The sequence below is a fragment of the Panthera leo genome, chromosome D2 (assembly GCF_018350215.1).
Source record: "Panthera leo isolate Ple1 chromosome D2, P.leo_Ple1_pat1.1, whole genome shotgun sequence".
NCBI classification, from domain to species: Eukaryota; Metazoa; Chordata; class Mammalia; order Carnivora; family Felidae; genus Panthera; species Panthera leo.
In genome coordinates this window covers 61,888,380-61,906,855 of record NC_056689.1, presented here as the reverse complement: position 1 = coordinate 61,906,855, position 18,476 = coordinate 61,888,380, and the positions used below count along the sequence as shown (strand labels likewise).

General features: G+C 39.9%; 1 protein-coding gene and 1 pseudogene across 2 annotated transcripts in view; both read left to right on the top strand.

Moving 5' to 3' along the window:
- The first annotated feature begins 3,367 nt into the window (after positions 1-3,367).
- On the top strand, positions 3,368-5,745 carry LOC122201833 (annotated as a pseudogene).
- An 8,096-nt stretch (positions 5,746-13,841) lies between these two features.
- Positions 13,842-18,476, top strand: part of CFAP43 (cilia and flagella associated protein 43) — a 125,102-nt gene continuing 120,467 nt past the window's right edge. For both annotated transcript variants that reach the window (XM_042908543.1, XM_042908544.1), the window contains exons 1-2: positions 13,842-13,990; positions 14,996-15,249. In XM_042908543.1, the coding sequence (XP_042764477.1) occupies positions 13,926-13,990; positions 14,996-15,249 (319 nt within the window). In that variant the 5' untranslated portion in view covers positions 13,842-13,925. The remainder of the gene's footprint in view (positions 13,991-14,995; positions 15,250-18,476) is intronic.

The window sequence follows — 18,476 nt, the reverse complement described above, 5'->3', positions numbered from 1 at the left end:
CTGCGGCCAAGAGCCTGCAGGGAAATCGCAGCCGGAGACCCACCCAACGCGCCCACCTAGGCCTGGCCTTCCCGGTTTTGCAGAACTAGCGCTAAAACACTGCAGCTGCTGGTCGTGCCCGAGTGTACTCGCTGGCCAAGAGAGGTACCCACGTCCAGAGCCACAGAAGAAGCTGGACACCCTCAGAGACATCCCCCCATCCAGAAGGATGGTGGTCTCCAGGCCGGCCTCCACGTATGTCCACGCCTAACCCTGACCTGACCTCCCACACCCCACACCTGGGCGAGGTGGCGCACCCGCTGCTCTCAGGTGACATGTGTCTGGGTGCAGATCCCCTTCTGTCCCCAAACTCCCCTGACTTGAGGGCTTGTGGGCCCCAGCCTCGAGCTTGCTCACAGTTCTGGGATGTATTCTGTAAAGATACCTGTCCACTGCCGGTGTCAGGTCGCCCAGCCGTCTGTGCAGCCTTTTCCTTTCCTTGTCTGTACTTAATACAACTACTATTGCATAGCTTAATATGGCTACTGGGAGGGCCATTGTTCTTACTGTCACCTGTAGGACACATCCTTTTAATTTTAACCCAAAGGGAACAGCACAAATGTGGATAATACTAACCTCAGAATGCTGGTGCTGCTTTAAAAAACCTATTAAAGGTTTGGATTTTTTTTTAAGTTTATTTATTTTGAGAGTGAGAGGGATAAGCTGGGGAGGGGCAGAGAGAGGAAGGGAGAGAGAGAATCCCAAGCAGGCTCAGCACAGAGCCTTTCGTAGGCTCCATCCCTCCAAAGGGGCCATCAGAAAGGTGAGAACATGACCTGAGCTGAAATCAAGAGTCGGATGCTTAAAGACTGAGCCACCCAGGCGCCGCAAACGTTTGGATTTTGAAGCTGAGTAGAGGCACAGGCTCAGAGTCCCGCAAGTGAGCTGCGTAAATTTAGACTTGTAGATCTATGACAAATGTCTGTCTAGAGCCACTGCTGAAAGTCCCTTAAAGAGGCAGAAAAGCAGAGGCTCCAGGGCACATGGTACAGACTCTAGAAAGGGGTCAGTGTTTTGTTTGTCTGCCTAGGTTTGCAAGCTGGTAATTCCTGTGCCATTTATTTGCTCCAGGCCTTGGTGTCTGCTTTTATTTTAATTAGCTCTATTATGGGAGAGGCAGAGAGTGAGGTGATAAGCACACCAATCTTGCAGCCTTTCCTGCCTGGGTTTGATGCCCACTCCACCCCTTTATTAGTTTTCAAGGGTTAGGTTATCAAAGTACCACGGACTACGTGGCTTAAACCACAGAAGTTTAGGGCCGCCTGGGTGGCTCAGTCAGCTAAGCCGCCAACTTCAGCTCAGGTCATGATCTCACAGTGCGTGAATTCTGTGCTGACAGTGCAGAGCCTGGAGCCCGCTTCCCGTTCTGTGTCTCCCTCTCTCTCTCTCTGCCCCTCCCCTGCTCTCTCTTTCTCTCTCAAAAATAAATAAACATTTAAAAAAAATTTTTTTAAGGAAGTTTATTTTCACAGTTCTGGAGGCCAGAAGTCTGAGATCAAAATGTCAGCTGACTTGGTTCCTTCTGAAGACTATAAGGGAGAATCTATTTCATGCCTCTCCTCTAGCTTCCGGATGGTTTTGCTGGCAATTTTTGGTATCCTTGGCTTGTAGAAGCATCTGTTCCATCTCTGCCTTCACCTTCCCATGGCCTCCTCCTTGTGTGCATATCTGTGTCCAAATTTCCCCTCTTTATAAGGACACTAGTCATACTGGATTAGGGTACCCTACTCTAATATGGCCTCATCTTAATTGAACTAATTACAGCTGTAATGGACCTATTTCCAAATAAAGTCATATTCTGAGGTACTGGGGGGTGAGGTTTCAACATATGGATTTATGAATTAATAATTCAATATATGAATTTCTTATAAAACTCTATAATAACCCCTTATTAAACTGTGTGAATGTAGGCAAGATCCCTTTGTGTTTTAGTTCCCTCATCCGTAAAATGCAGTGGTGACAACTTCTTGCCTCCCTTATAGAGTTTGAAGAAGTATTACATTAGTAAATATATAGAAAACACTTAGACGAGTTCTTGGCACAGAATAAACGTTAAATAAATGCTTATTATTACAGATACTAAATGGAAAAAATTAAGGCACATTTTGTACTAACACAGGGGTCTTGCTTAGCTCTTTTTTTAGAAAACTAACTTTTTAGAAGGTCTTTTAGCACATTTATGATATAATGCAAATTAACCTTGTACATTTAAGTCTCTGATTGGCCAACCTAAAAACTTCATGACTAGTGTAACATTTTGTTGTAATGATTTGAAAGATCCAATTCAACAATAAAGTAAAAGGTTAATTGCTCAAAAGAAGAAATTGAAAAAAACATATATTGTCCCAGGAAACTACTGTACTGCTGTGCATTATAGTGGTTCCTCTCCAGGCCCTCTGTGATTGTGTTCATAATGTGACCATCTGGATACCCACTGCTGTTAGCCACAGGTGAAGGGCACAGTATTTCACATTTTTGCAGTTGTGATTGTCAGTAATTAACCTGAGGGGGCTAACTCGAACTGATTCTGCTGGTTAAAGGTCAAGAGTTGGAGGTCCCAGTGATAAGAAACAGTGTTTTGCCTTCTAAGTACCACCATATACACTCACTCACCATAACTCACAAGTGACTTACGGACCATATACACTCACTTGATACAACATTCTTTTGTGACTCGTCAGGAATGTAATTTGAATAATATTATACTTTTTAGAACACGATCAATTAAAATTAATAAGGTATTTTTATAGAGTAAGTTAGGAATATTGAAGTCACATGAAGTGTTTCACTTGTTATTATTTTAATTAATTATATTTAAAATCTCTTGAAAAATTAGGGGCCCTTATCTTCTTACAGAATTAACATTCTGTGACAGTCTATGGCAGCCTTCAACAAAGAGATTCCATGGAAAAATACCAGTGGAATGAGAATGAAAGAATTAGTAAGGCCCAGAATGAGGTCAAGTGAAAAAACAAAAAAATCATTATAATCCTTACAATAAGAAGCCATACAGGAATAAATGGTCCATAAAGAAAGGAGCTTGAATAGCAAAAAACCAAAAAAACAAAAACAAAAATGAAAAACGGGGGTGAGGGGGGGAACAGGGACAGAGGGATAGTAAAAGTGTACCCTGAGTACAATGGATAAATAATTTGTGGTGTATTCATATGTTCATGTAATGGCCAACTATCCAACAATGAAAACTAATAAACTACAGCTACAACTATTAACATGAATGCATCTCGAAAACATAAGACTGGGTCACAAAAGCAAGTCACAAAATAACATACGTGGCATGACTAATATATTAACTTTAAAAACATGCAAAATGACACAGCATGTCAGTTATGCCACATGCATATGTGGTAAAATTGAGAAGCAAGCAGCAATAATAAACAGAATTCAGGTGAGTGAATACCGCTGGATCGAGGAAGAGAAAGAAAAAGAGAAGGCACGTGACATGGTGCGGTGCTTGCAGGGCCTGGTTATATTCTGTTTCTTACGCTGGAAGGTGGCTTCTGGACAATGGAACTGAGGTAGGAAACAACGAGTTGAGAAGAAATGAGATGAAGACTGTCTTCATTTGAAAACCTTTCTATGTAATCTGAGTTATTACTCTATGCTATATATCAAAAAAAAAATTTTTTAAGAAACTGATTTTAGGGAAGAGGGAAGAGGATGGACCTAAGATGGCGGCGCCCACGTGCGCCAGGAGGAGCTACTCTTGTCGTGGAACAGAGCGGTGTGGGGGCGCTTGCGAGGCCAACTCCACACTTTCCGGGGACACCTACTGGCCTGTGGGGCCGAGGCCGAGGCCGAGGCCGCGGCCTACGGCAGGTGCGTGCAGGCGTCCACAGCCCCGGGAGGCCGCCTGACTAAGGACCTCTGCGCTCGCGCAGGAGTTCAAGGCCCTGCGGAAAAGCTTCGCTGACCCGGCCCAGAAGGGGAGGCTTTCGGGGTGGAAGAGCCAGCCCTGCACTTCCGTTTGCTGTGGACTGCCACAAGGGCAAAGGTCTAAAACATCTAAAGCTTTTAGAGCTAAAAGGACTGCAGACTTTTCTGGGCAAGTCGTGGGCAGAGGGGGATTTGGTTTTCCTGCATCGTGTGTGTAAGGTTTCTGATTAGAGTAAGAGGCAGTGAAGAGACAATACTGACCATGGCTGATCAAAAAATGAAAAAGAAACTGATTTTTAAAAGGACAGGTAAAAAATAAGAGCAAAACACAAACCTAACGACTTTTTTTTTTTTTTTTTTTTTTAATGTTTATTCTTGAGAGACAAAGGGTGTGAACAGGGAAAGGGCAGAGAGAGAGGGAGACAGTCTCAGAAGCGGGCCCTGTGTTGAGAGCAGAGAGCCCTATGTGGGGCTGGAACTCACCAATTGCAAGATCATGACCTGGCCGGAAGTTGGCTGCTTAACCCACTGAGCCACCGAGGTGCCCCCCAACCTAACTACTCTTAAAAGGGACTGTAGGGGAGAAAATTTTGCCACCCCAAAATGTGTTTCTTTGGCATATGGCTTATGTTAGGCTGATTATTTATAAGAAACAGAAGGCTCAGGAAGAACCTTTGACCTTCTCCCTGAATACCTGAAAGAATTTGCATAAAAGACCTGTTCCAAGAAGGGAGCTATTATCATAAATAACAGCCTAAGATGAACTAGGTGTGGTAGACAGGAAGAAACACAGCAAAGTTTGTTTTTAAAATTCCTCTCTGTGTCTCATTCTTTTTGTATGGCCCCACAATCATTTGTTTAGGAAGCATTTGCTTGTTTTCATCTTGTTTTCTGGAAATTGTCTCCTCCAGAGCCCCAGATCCCTACCCCCCTTCTTCTCAGGTATGAGGTATATACCTTCTTCTCAAGATGAGGTATATACCTAATTTTGCCTATTTTTGGAATCTTTCATGTTTGTGTGGATTCCCCAAACATACATAATTAAATTTGATTTTCTCCTATTAATCTTTCCCATGTCAATCTAATTCTTAGACCAGCCAAAAGAATCTAGAAGGATAGAGAAAAATTTTTCCTCCCCAAAAGCATGAAGTAGTTATATATATACTGATGCAGAAATATGTTCAAGGTATACTGTTAAATGGAAATGTAAAATAGCATATAGGATATAATTCCCTCTGGTGAATGCATACTGCCTGCCAGGTGTCTGCTAAATGTTCTACATGAAAAAGTTTTAATTAAACTTTAAATAAAAGTTAAATTAAATAAATAAAATTAAATTAATAAAAATTAAATAAGAATTAAATAAATTAATTAAATTTAATTAAAATTTAAATTAAATAAAAATTAATAAAATAAAATAAATAAAGAATTAAATAAAAATTAAATAAGAAATACTGTTAATATTACCATCTCATGGATGAGGAAACTCAGGTACAGAAATTAAGTGGCTTTCCAACAGCAACATACTTCTGAATGGTGGAATGGGTCTTTAAATTATGAACTGACATCACAGTCTGATCTCTTAACTACTGCCATATTTCATTAATTCTAAGCTGTACATTTCTCCACTTTTGAACACTTCTGAAAATTGGGCTATATCTTAAAATCACTATAGGCTTGGTGCAATCCTGACATGAATGTTATTTCTTGTGCTTGAACTTTGCAGGGTGGATGCCAATGGCTTGAAAGAAAATCCCAGAGATAATAAGAGGGCACCCTTTTTCCATTATTAAATGAAATGCTCTTATTGGCACAGAGGACAATGCAGGGGGTGGGGAGTGGCAGGTGAGGTAGTGGTAAATGAATACCTATGACTCTGACTTGAGAAATTGTTCAAAATAGCTGGGTTATAAAAGTGAACAAGTTGTAGGAAAACCTTAAATCACATCATTTATATTTTCTTTTTTTTTTTAATGTTTATTTATTTTTGAGAGAGAGAGAGAGAGAGATTGAAAATGAGTGGGGGAGGGGCAGAGAGAGAGGGAGACACAGAATCTGAAACAGGCTCCAGGCTCAGAGCTGTCAGCACAGAGCCCAACTCAGGCCTCTAACTCACTCACTGTGAGATAGTGACCTGAGCTGAAGTGAGATGCTTAGCCAACTGAGCCACCCAGGTGCCCCTATATTTTCTTGTTTATACTTACACAAGAGAGTAATATAGGATAAAAACCTATTTCTTTTTTCTATGTTTATTTATTTTGAGAGAGAGCAGGGAAGAGGGACAGAGAGAGAGAGAATCCCAAGCAGACTCTGTGCTGTCAGTGCAAAGCCCAACTCAGGGCTTGATCTCAGGAACCTCGAGATCATGACCTGAGCTGAAGAGCTGGATGATTAACTCACTGAGCCACCCAGGCGCTCCAGGATAAAAATCTATTTCTAGGTAAGTTTCAGTTCTTTTATGATAAAAATCTAAATTTTAAAGAGCACTTTCAGTAAATATAAAATAAAAATTCTGAGTGATGAGAAAGGATTCTTTTGTAATTTTTTGGTAGATTTTACCGCTTAATAATTTTATCTGAAATTTGATGAAATTCAGTATGTCTTGCTCACAGTTACCTCTAATGTACTTACTGACTTTTTTTAAGTCATTTTAAAATCACATTTTTAAAGTGATCACACACACACACACACACACACACACACACACACACACACCCCTGAGACTTTATTTACCCTACCCTGTGGGATGCTTTGTGAGATTTTGTTTATGTTCTTTCAGTAACAAAAAGCTGTTGGTCACAACTTAGTAAACAAATCATACAAATCACTAAGGTGTTACAACCCATAACTGCTCTAGAACACAAACGTGTTACCAATGCTAATGAACAATTCAAGGGAATTTGATAATCTTCTATCTTAGCCTTAACCCACCGGAGTAATCTATGCACTGCCTGCTTTCAGTGTGCTATAAATCACCTTCCTTCCCAGGCTCAGTAGCTGAGGGACTTGCAACTGACTTGCAACTATGTAACTATGTAACAGGACCATATGCCTATATTGTACATTTCATTTAAAGTCATTTTTATGTATATCATTTCATTTGACCCTCATAAATAATCCTGCGGAGGTAGGCAGGGGAAAATATCAGATTCGCTTTACAGATGATGCAGTTAAATTTCAGAATGTTTTGGCTTTTCCAGTATCACATACCTAGTAAGAAGCCAGACAGAATAAGAACATAAACTTTTAGGCTGGGGGCTCTTTTCTCTAAATCACATAGCCTCTGAGAGTATAATCTGAATTCAAATATGTATTTCCACCACTTCATCTTCACTTTCTCATTCTGGACTCAAGTTTTTGTCATAGAATACAATGAAGCGTCCAAGTCTAAACTTGTCATGCCAGATTTCTACCAGTAAAAACATATGGCCACAGAACATGTATTTTTTTTGAAAGCACTGTTTCTTTGCTTCTACTTTAAGGGATTATGAGTATGAAAGACCCTATGGGCAAAGGAAATGGAAGGGAAATAAGATGAAAGGATATAAAATGGAATGTACTGATGGATTTTACTGCTTTTAAGCTTTTACTTTTATGAGAAGGTACAATGGATAATTTAGTGTGGATGAACCTTGAAGCTTTTTAGGAGGACATCCAAACTCAAATTTTGAATATGTAATGATGGTAAACCTTTGCTCTTCAAAAACTTTGTACTTAATACTCCTTGAAAATGCTATTTTAAGTGATATTTATGGCACAAGGCGAATTGATTCATTTTTATCTACTAATGGCCCCTGGATTTCTATTTAAATGAAGTCCATGTTAAAGTCCATAGATATATGGATATATAGAGTCATAGATATATTTTCTTGTTTATACTTTCACAAGAGAGTAATATAAAATTTCATTTTTAATTAACATTCATTTCAGTGTTCTGCAAAATTGCCAGGGATCCAAGGCCCCAGGTGAGCCCAGAAGTCTTGCCCAGCCCATCTCAATGCCCTCCACAACCAGATACCTTCTGCAGGAGTAACTAACTTCCCGACTTTTTGTTAAACTGTACTGTTTTTGTCATCTAATAAATTCCACTGCTTCCCCCTTTCACCATCTCCCACAAAGCTTTCCTCCTACGCTATTTTATCTTTCACTACATAGTTTGTTAAACATCTGTAACATTGTACCATCCACAGATGCAGCAAGGAGTGCCCCTGCCAGGGACCCCACGCTTTAGAGAGCCCATGCCACCAACGTGCAGGATACAGCACTCCACATTCTCGCAGAACCATGGCAACCCTAAAGATCTACCATAGTGACTAGCCCTCTTCTCGCCCCGGGTTTCTCCATTGTTGCCCCAGGTCCTCGAAACCAGACTGCTTAACTGTTTTTGACCACTGTGAGGTTTCACTGTGAGGTGTCACTACTGACTGACATCAGAGGGAGAAACTATTTAGGGAGTGTAGGGAAGATCTGAGTGGCAGAAATGCTTGGATATGAGAAAAGACAGATAATAAATGTGTCTAGTCCTCTGCTGCTGAGAGTATGAATGCATTAGGCTGCTCTCATAATTAAGGACCCTTTCTCAGTAGAATCAAGTGACTATTTTCTTAATTCTCTTTGGGTTCCAATTTGTGCACCCAGGGGTTCTCATGAATTAGTGTGGTATTGGCATTAGTAACACATGAGACTGTGGAATGCGTTACAATATAATACAAACCTTATTATGCCTACGTTTATTTATGTACGTGGGACTAGATGAAACATGTTGGAGTCTGACACCAATTCTTCACTTTGACTAGATGGATACTGAACACTAGAATTACAATGTTTGATATAAAATATTTTAAGATTTAATTATGATAAAAAATGAAATAACAATTTTGCCTTCATTTTAAAATTCTGATTTGAATTTTTTTAATGTTTATTTATTCTTGAGAGAGAGCACGCGAGAAAGAGTACACGTGTGTGAGTTGGGAGGGGCAGAGAGAGAGGGAGACAGAGGAGCTTAAGCAGGCTGTGCTGTTAGCCCCATGTGGGGCTCAACTCATGAACCTGAGCTGAAGTCAGATGCTCAACTGACTAAGCCACCCAGTGCCCCCTGATTTGAATTTTTAATTTTCATTCCTGTAATTTGTATTTTGACTTTTAAATTTTATTTCATTTTTTAAAGTTTATTTATTTTGAGAGAGAGAGAGAGTGCTCGTGCGCTGGGGGAGGGGCAGAGGAGGTGGGAAGAGGGAATCCCAAGCAGGCTCTGCACCAATGAGGGGCTTGAACTCACAAACTACAAGATCATGACCTGAGCCAAAATCAAGAGTTGGACGCTTAACCAACTGAGCCACCTGGGCATTCCAACTTTTAAGTTTTAATAAATCATTTAAAAATCTTGGATAAATGGCTTACAGATGTCTTGCCTATATTCTTGCCTTGGAATTCAGGGTGGGCCTGATGTAACAATCTCCCCTCTCCCCCTTAAACTAACTTTCTTAGTCACCTTCTTTAGAGCATTGTCTAACACTGTATTATTTACTACTTAATACAGTGTATTATTTACACTATTTAATAACTGTATTATTTACTTGGATGTTGATTACAAATCCTTTCCATGTTTCAACCAAATGTAGTTATTTCAGCATCAAGATCAAGGTAAGCAACTTGGGACATGAAATGTAATCATACAGCTGTGTTTTACACACACTACAAAAATATTTGAAATGTGAAAATAAACCTGAATATGTTAGGTTAAATGCACAAAATAATAACATTTTTACTAATTGGCTCAGAATAACCATAAAAATGTAACCTGGTCCCATATTCTTTATTCTAAAACTTCTGAGAATTATGAAGGATTCCCTATTTTTCTTCTTCTTCCGGGAAAATGCTCAATTCAAGTTAAATGCCCAATTTGGTTTAAAATTTCAAGTCTTCACATGTCTGGAAAGAAGGGTTCTTTCACATAATTACATCCACCTGGGTTCAAATCCATTTAAGATTGTGATACTCTGTACAAAATTCTTGACTTTCCTGAGACTCGATTTCCATGTCTCTGCAATAGGGATAAAATAATACATGTTTCATAAATGTGTAGCAGACGCAGAGCAGTGGCATAAAAAGAGTGAGCTGTTCTCATTGCCGAGTGGAGAGGAAATCTGCGCAGAGCCATGCGTCCAAACTTGAGTTACATGCTTCAACTCTCTGAGCCCCAGTTTGCCCTGTACCATGGTTGTTGGGAGGGTCCAGATTTTATGAAGTTCTCTACAAAAAACAGGAGCTCAAGAAATTGTGGTTTGTTATCATCACTATTATAAAATGGGCCAATTACCAGAGAATAAGAAGCTACTTTCTCTTGCAAATTGTTATTCCTTTACCTTAAAAACATTCATTACTTACATTTCTTTTTACCCAGAGAAACAATGTTAATTTCTTGCTTTTTTGGCTTTTCATGTAAACATTGCTACCTTTCACAAAAAGCACATTTATTCATCTACTTAATGAAATGCGTTCCAGTATGCTGTATAATTTTTCCCCATGTTTAAATGATCCTAGAAAACCGAGTTAGTGGGTGAAAACTTTAGTGAAAATTCATCTTTCAGATATCATGGAGTTTGACTGGGACCCAAGAGAAGCCAGGAATGAAACAATCTCTTAGTGGGAAACAAGTATTTGTTGTTGTTCTGTGGCTGGTTGTGGACAAGTTTTGGTTTTATGGTTCAATGAACTTGAATTGACCACTGCTTTTTGGGGGCATTGAGCTGAGTTCTACAAAGGTATAAAGCCTAATGCTGAGGATGAGGCTTATTCTGTCCAGGACTAGTCTAAGGGTGATAGAGAGGAGATTTGCAAGGAGAAAAGGAGTTGAGAGGTGTGGGTTGTGCTTAGGTGGGTTGGATGCTTCCCCCAAATGGTGGAACATACTAGTTGTCACCTTAGGACGCTCAGGGCTGCTCCTTGGGGTCACTGATTAGAGAAAGAACTTGTTTCTAGAGAAAGATTTTGTTTCTACTGTTTGTAAATCTTTCAGAGTGAGCACTGGAACAGATTTTCCTGATTCACCCCTACCAGTCCATTTCCTGGGGATGATCTATATTTCCCGCTGCAGACTAAGAAAGGCCACTAATCTTCCTGTAACTGATATGATGTAAAGGTTAGGGCGTCTCTTCACGAACATCAACAACAGATATCACAGAAACCCAGCTGGAGACATTTTTTTTTTAAATCTAAACTGCAGTCAGGGTTTCATGCAGTAAGATAGCTATAAAATGGGGTTTTCCAATTTGATTCCATTTCGTTTCTCTTTTGCTCTAGCACTGGGCAAGTTCAGGGTTTCCAGGGTCATGGCTGATGCCAGCCTGGTCAGTATCTCTTTTCCAGAGTACATACTTCCTGCCTCCCTTATATCTTCTACCTACCATTTATTTACCCAGTGGCAGGATTTGCCTCATCACATTCTTCTCTGGTGTTGGCTTTAAAATGCTCAGGTTGTGGTTAGGGGCGCCTGGGTGGCTCAGTCGGTTAAGAATCTGACTCTGGATTTTGGCTCAGGTCATGATCTCACAGTTAGTGAGTTTAAGCCCTGCATCCGACTCCTCACTGACAGTGTGTGGAGCCTGCTTGGGATTCTCTCTCTCTCTCTCTCTCTCTCTCTGCCCCTCCTCCAATCACTTTCTCTGTCTCTCAAAATAAATAAACTTAAAAAAATAAATAAAATGCTCAGGTTGTGGTTAAAGGTATGTTCGGTGGGAGGGCTTAGTCAAAACACAAATACAAGCCAACTAGTGAGGAAGTGGCAGCAGAAACTGTCCAGGGTTTAGGAATTACCAGAGGGGAAAGCTTGACTTTTCTTTATGCCACTTCCCCCTGTGACTGAGAAATGTGGGATTTTGTCACCCAGTTCTGTGAGGTTCTTTAACACTAAGCACTGCATGTGTGTTGCCTTCCATTTCCGAAAAAAAAAAAAATTTTTTTTAAAGCAGAAACACACATCTCTGATTCTTCTTCACCCCATCTCAGTGAAGGGTGCCACTCTCTTTGACACTGATAATCAGAAATCCAAGATCATCCTTGATTCTTCCTTTCCTTTTACCCCTCTTTATCAATCCAACAACAAATCCTATAGATTTTTACCTTCTAATTTTTAGACTGATCAGTGGTCTTTAACTAGGGGTGATTTTACCCCCCCCCCCATTATAGACATTTGACAATGTCCATAAACATCTTTTTAAGTTTATTTATTTAGAGAGAGAGCGAGCAAGAATGTGCACAAGAGGGGGAGGGGCAAAGAGAGAGAGAGAGAGGAGAGAGAGAGAGAATCCCAAGCAGGCTCCACACTGTCAGCACACAGCCCAATGTGGGGCCCGAACTCACAAACTGTGAGATCATGACCTGAGTCGAAATCAACAGTCAGATGCTAACCAACTGAGCCACCCAGGTGCCCTTAGACATTTTTGATTGTCCCAGCTATGGAGGTGCTACTGGCAGAGGTGCTGCTAAACATCCTGCATGCAACTCCCCACCAACCCTCCAATGCCAGTAGTGGTGAGCACGAAAATCCTGTTTTGCATCCCTTGCTGGGACCCTTAGGCTCCTAACATGTCTTCTATTTCTATTTTCCCTATTCTCCTAGTCAAGTGATAATCTTCCTGCAGTCAGAATCTTTTATAAACATAAATCTGATCATGTCATTCTCCTGCTTAAAGTTATTTAATGTGTTTGCATTGGCTTTTAGGAGAAAGAGCAGAATTCTCCACTTGGCTTTTACCTGGCCCTTGGTTCCTTCTCCAGCTTCATCTTCAGTATTTTCTTCTCATCTCCCTCTGCTCCAGGCACATTACTGTTCCCTGTTCATCCAATCTGCTGTCCTGTCCTAACAGTTTACAAAACTCTCCTCTGCCCATCCTACTCCTGCCCCCCAACCTCCACCCCAGCCCCTAGCACCCAGCCCCCAGCAATGGCTCCTCATCCTTCAGCTCGCAGTGAAAATGGCGCATGCGCACTGAAATCATCTCTGCCCATTCAACTAGGTGAGGACCTCAACATAGGCGATCACAGTATCATGCTCCTTTTCTTCTTAATTCAACCTATAATTCTGTATCTGTGTAATGATGTGGATGTCTATCCTCATCTTCCTGGACTCCACCAATCTCTAAGTTCCAAGAAGGAAGAAATTTTATCTCTTTTGCTCATTTTTTTTTTTTTCAAGTGACTAGCACCATGCACGGGAGATACTCAGTAAATATTTGTGTACGAAATGAAGGCCAGAAGGTGGCAAGACAGGGAAGAAAGAACTAAGGAAGAGAAGGGGAGGCCAGTGAGGAGGAGACGAATAGAAAGGAAGAACGGGAAAAAGGGTACGAGAGGGAAGGGAAGAAACAAGAACAAGATGTGGCCTTCCAATCAAGTTACTTCCTGGAGATGTCTGCCTCCTTGAGGTAGCGGAGGGTCCGTTTGAGAGTGTAATATAGTAATTAAAGGCTAGGAACTCTAAATTTAGACGATACCGATACCTGGTTTTAAGTCCTAGTTTGCAGTCTTAGGCAAGTTCTTTCTCTCATCACTTACACTTTGCTTATCTATAAAATGGGGCTGATGGGCGATTTGAAGAATAAATGAAATAATGCCTGCATGGCGCTCGGAACGACGTCTGGCGTGGTCAGCACACAATATTAATTCTGCTATTGATATTTATTAATATTGTAATTATTTGCCCCGGGCAAGGGCCACTCAGCACTCACTCTTAAGGGCCCGCCCCACGCTTAGCTCGCCGCTCTCCCATATGCTGAGACGCGGCAGCACTTCCACCAATCCGCTAGGTCCGAGAGGGAGCAGGCAGACAGGGCATAGCCAATGGGAGCAGGGGTTACAGTCTCCTGGATACGGTGGTAACAGCGGACGCTTTGCAGTCTGCGCTGCAGAGGACCTCAGAGTAACGAACGGCTGCAGACCCGAGTGGGCTCGGGCATTTTCTCCCCGGGGTCGGGCTGAGAGAAACCTGGCCCATGGCTCACGGCCGGGAGCGCGAGGAGAACGCCTACGCCTCCGTCGGCCCTTCCCTGTCCGTGAGGTGCGGCGTCCTCCGCCCAGCGACTGCCGGGTCTCTCGGAAACTTCCTTCTGACCCAGTCCCCTCCCTACCCTCTTCTTTCTCCCATTCTTTGGACCTCTCTCCTGGAAACTTTGAGCTCTTGTCCTTTACCCCCCAACGCCCTCCTGCAGACTCCCTCTCTGTGTGACTTCTTAGTGACCACATCTCCAGCTGTTTGCACCCCTTCGTTTTTCTGCGACCCTCCCCTTTCTCGCTTACCCACGATTGCTCTCTTCCACTCTTCATTTCTGCCTCCTCTTTCTGGCTCAGTATTCCGTTTTCTCCTGATTTTTCAAACATACCCACCACCCTACACACACTCCCATCCTTTCCTCGTCATCCTTGGGGATTTACCCTAAATTAGGACCGTCAGTCCCTTCCTTCTATCCACTAACTTTGGAGCTATTTGCATTTTTTAGTGGTCTTTGGAAAGCACAAACAGCTGCACAGATAGAAGGTGGTATTTCTTTTCTTCTACATTCTTGAGTGTTACCTGCACTCTGTTACTGTTTGATTCAGTATCCTGTATTCTCCAGTCATGTTGACTTAATTCCATTTATTTTCTGCATTCTATCCGTTTTTTTCCCATCTAAAATACAGCTGTACACACTTCATCTTGGTAAAGAAACAGTTTTCTACTTGACTCACAACCACAAAGTAGGCTGCCCTATTCAAAGTTGTTTTTTTTAAAGGTTGTTTAAAAAAAAAAAAGTTTCTTATTTTGAGAGAGCGTCTGCGCGAGCGAGCGAGGGCGCGAATGGGGGGAGGCAGAGAGAGGGAGATGGAGGGAAAGAATCCCAAGCAGGCTCCACACTGGTCTCACAGCCAGCATATGTCTTCTTTTATCTTAGAGATTGTTTTGGGCAGAAAGGGGGTAAAAATAGAATAGATGTGTTTCAAATATTTTGATGCCCTTTTGTTTGCTTTGTTTAAAAAAAATATTTGAAATGGATTATATTGATGGTGATACATTTTTTTCCCAAAGATGGGTCCAAGGATTCCCTAAGCAGAATGTTCATTTCGTCAACGACAGCACCATTTGCTACCCTTGTGGGAATTTTGTAATATTTATTAATATTGAAACCAAGAAAAAGACTGTACTTCAGTGTACGAATGGAGTTGTGGGTGTTGTGGCAACTAATGTTCCTTATGAAGTTGTGGCTTTTTCCGACCGGAGGTTAAAACCTGTCATCTACATATACAACTTTCCTGGATTGACCAGAAGGACCAAATTAAAAGGTAACCTGCAAGACTCGTAATCTGCCATAACTGAAGGATTTCTTTATGTGAGCAAACCTAGTTCTTACAAATGAAGGGTGTTTTGGGTTTGTCAGTTTGTTTTTTTTGTTTTTTGTTTTTATATCGCACATTTTAAAAGTAGGATCGGGCTGATCACAAAGAATTTAATCAGTGTACTGCAGCCTTGCTACTCAAAAGTCTGTGGTCTGTTTATCCTCAACATTGGCATCACCTAGGATACCTGTTATAAATACGGAAACTGCTCCCATCCCAGACTTACTGACTCAGAATCTGCATTTTAGTAAGATTCTCCAGGTGATTGATATGTACATTAAACTTGATAAGCACTGGGCTAGTAGACTATTACAGCACTAAATGCAGTTTGAAACCTTTTTCCAGAATACTTTTTTTTTCTTTTATGATGATTTATTGAAAATCCAGGTAAATTGAGGTCATACAAGTTCTAAAGTCTCTGAGCCTCTATTTCCTTAGGTGTGGGGATAATGGTAGTATCTACTGTTAAGGCTGTAGTGATAATAAATGTAATTATATGTATATTATGTATATATCCACATGACATATATGAATATCACACACACACATATATAATATGTCAGTCACTGTTACCCAACATTTATTATAATTAATTTATTCACAGATACATGTGACCCACAGTGGGCTGCTGCACATTTACTGGAGTTTCCATCTAATGATTCCCTCATTTAACACATCATGTATAGAAAGCCCAGGAGAGCTTGGGACTGGTCTTAGTTCTTTGGACTTACTGGTCAAATAAGTCTTTGGGTTAAGCCAGGGAATTTCACTATAATTGATAGCATTTTATTTGTGGGGAAATTTGTGTTCTGAACAGATTAAAACAACTTATAAAACATCGCTCATTCATACATTGGTAACTGTCTATATGGACTGTAACTACTCTTCATCTTAAAAATTTCCCCAGCTTTGTTATTTTGACTATAGCCCTGTCGAAGCAATTAAAAGTTAATTCAAACCAGCAGCCAACATTTATATTAAAAAATGAAACTCTAAAGGCATTCACAATAAAATTATGACTAAGTCATCAAGGATAGCTGTTGTTACCACAGTTATTTAATATTAGCCTGGGATTTCAAGCCAATGCAACAAAATATGAAACAAAAATTATAGCTATAGAAGAAGAGATTATGGGTAATGCAATGGTCTACTAGGACTAATAAAAGAATGCTCAGTAAGATGCTGGTTTCAAAATATTCACATAGCTAAGGTGATTTAAATACTTAGAACTGATTCAAGAAGAAATGTGAGTGACCTCAATGAAACCTACAAAAATATCATTGATTTAAATTATTTAAGTATATAGAGACATATTCCTGAGTGGAAAGTCTTGTTATTATATAGTTCATAGAAAATAATTCCTAAGTTTATCATGTTTTAGACAGCAAGGAGTACCTAAATGAAATGATTCTGAAGTTCTTCCAGAACAACAAAAAGTAGAGATGGGAATAATTCGAAAGAGAATGATGGCATGATAGAGGGTCCTTTTAACATGATGCTATAGCGATTAAGAGTGTGATATTGGTGTAGGGATCACCACATCAGTGGAAGAGTTGAAGAGAGGGTACAAGCTTAGAATATATAAAAGCTAAGTATATGATGAATGATATTCTGCATTCCTTCCCCCAAAATAGATAATATAAATTGTTCAGCAGTGATGCTAGGAAAACTATTTGAGGGGTACCTGGCTGGCTCAGTCAGTGGAGCATCCAACTCTTAATCTCAGGGTCTTGAGTTCATGCCCCATGTGGGGTGTAGAGATTAGTTAAATAAATCAATAAATAAATCTTTAAAAACTTCAAACAAAACTATTTGAGCCAACATATCAAGTTTGATACTCATGTTATACTGAACATCAAAACATACATCAGATAAAAATAAGAGTTCAATATAAACAGCAAACCATTTGAAAAGTAGGAGAAAATATGGTAGAATATTGAAATGATTTGGATGGGGAAGGAATTTTCACACAAAGGAAATAGCTAAAAATAGAAAAATTGACCTATTATTGCATACAAATTTAAAATTTAAGAACATTCAAAACACCATGAAAAATTAAAAGGCAAATAATAAACTGCGGAAGATACTTGGAAGTAATATGATCAAGTATTTTTAGAGAGTTTATGAAACAATAAGAAAAAGACCCAAACATCCCATTAGAACAGTGGAAGAAGAAATTGCCCAAACCACAAAACTACAGATGACCAAAATATCAAAAAATATTCCATCTCAATATTCATTTTAAAAACTGATATTTGAACTGAGATGAGGTTTTTCTCCTTATCAAGGTCACAATTTTTTTAAGCTGATAACCGCTAGGTGGAGCACAGTGAAATTGGTAGCACACTTTCTTGCTGAAGGTGGGAATAAGGTGGGACTAAGATTGATACAATCTTTCTGGGAAGTAAACATTACCATATTTGACCCAGTTAAACTCAGTTGAAGAACTAGAATTCAATTTTAAGGAAATCAGAAATAGTCAAAGATGTGTATGCACAGGAGATAAAGGCACTATCATAATTGAAAAAAATTGGAAACCACCTACATCCCCAGTAATATGAATATGGTTAAATATGTGAAAATATCCCATAAAGGGTATTATATAAGCATTAAAAATTGATTTTGAAGAATTATTAATGACAAAATGCTCTATATAATGTAAGTAGGAGTAACACTGTATGATCCAAGTTTTTAAAATGAATTATTATACATAATATTTAAACCATGATTGTTATAGCTATAAAAAGCAATGTTATGTATTTTTTCAAAGTTATATTTAAGCAAAAAAAAAATGTTTATTGACAAGTAAGCATAGAAGAAAATACCAGAAATTTACCAAATTTGGTAGTGAGATTACAGAGGATATATTTTCTTGTAAAGCTTTTTATTGGGGGGGAGGGGCACCTGGGTGACTCAGTTGTCAGTCTCTTGACTTCAGCTCAGGTCATGATCCCAGGGTTGTGGGATAAAGTACCACATTGGGCTCCTTGCTGACTGTGGAGCCCACTTGGGATTCTACCCCTTCCTCTCTCTCTGCCCCTCCCCCAATTGTGCATGTGAGCTCTCTCTCTCTTTCAAAACTAAATAAACATTAAAGCTTTTTTTTCATATTCAAACATCATGCATTTTTAGAAATTTAAAATAAATAAAATATAAAACGAATAATCTTCATT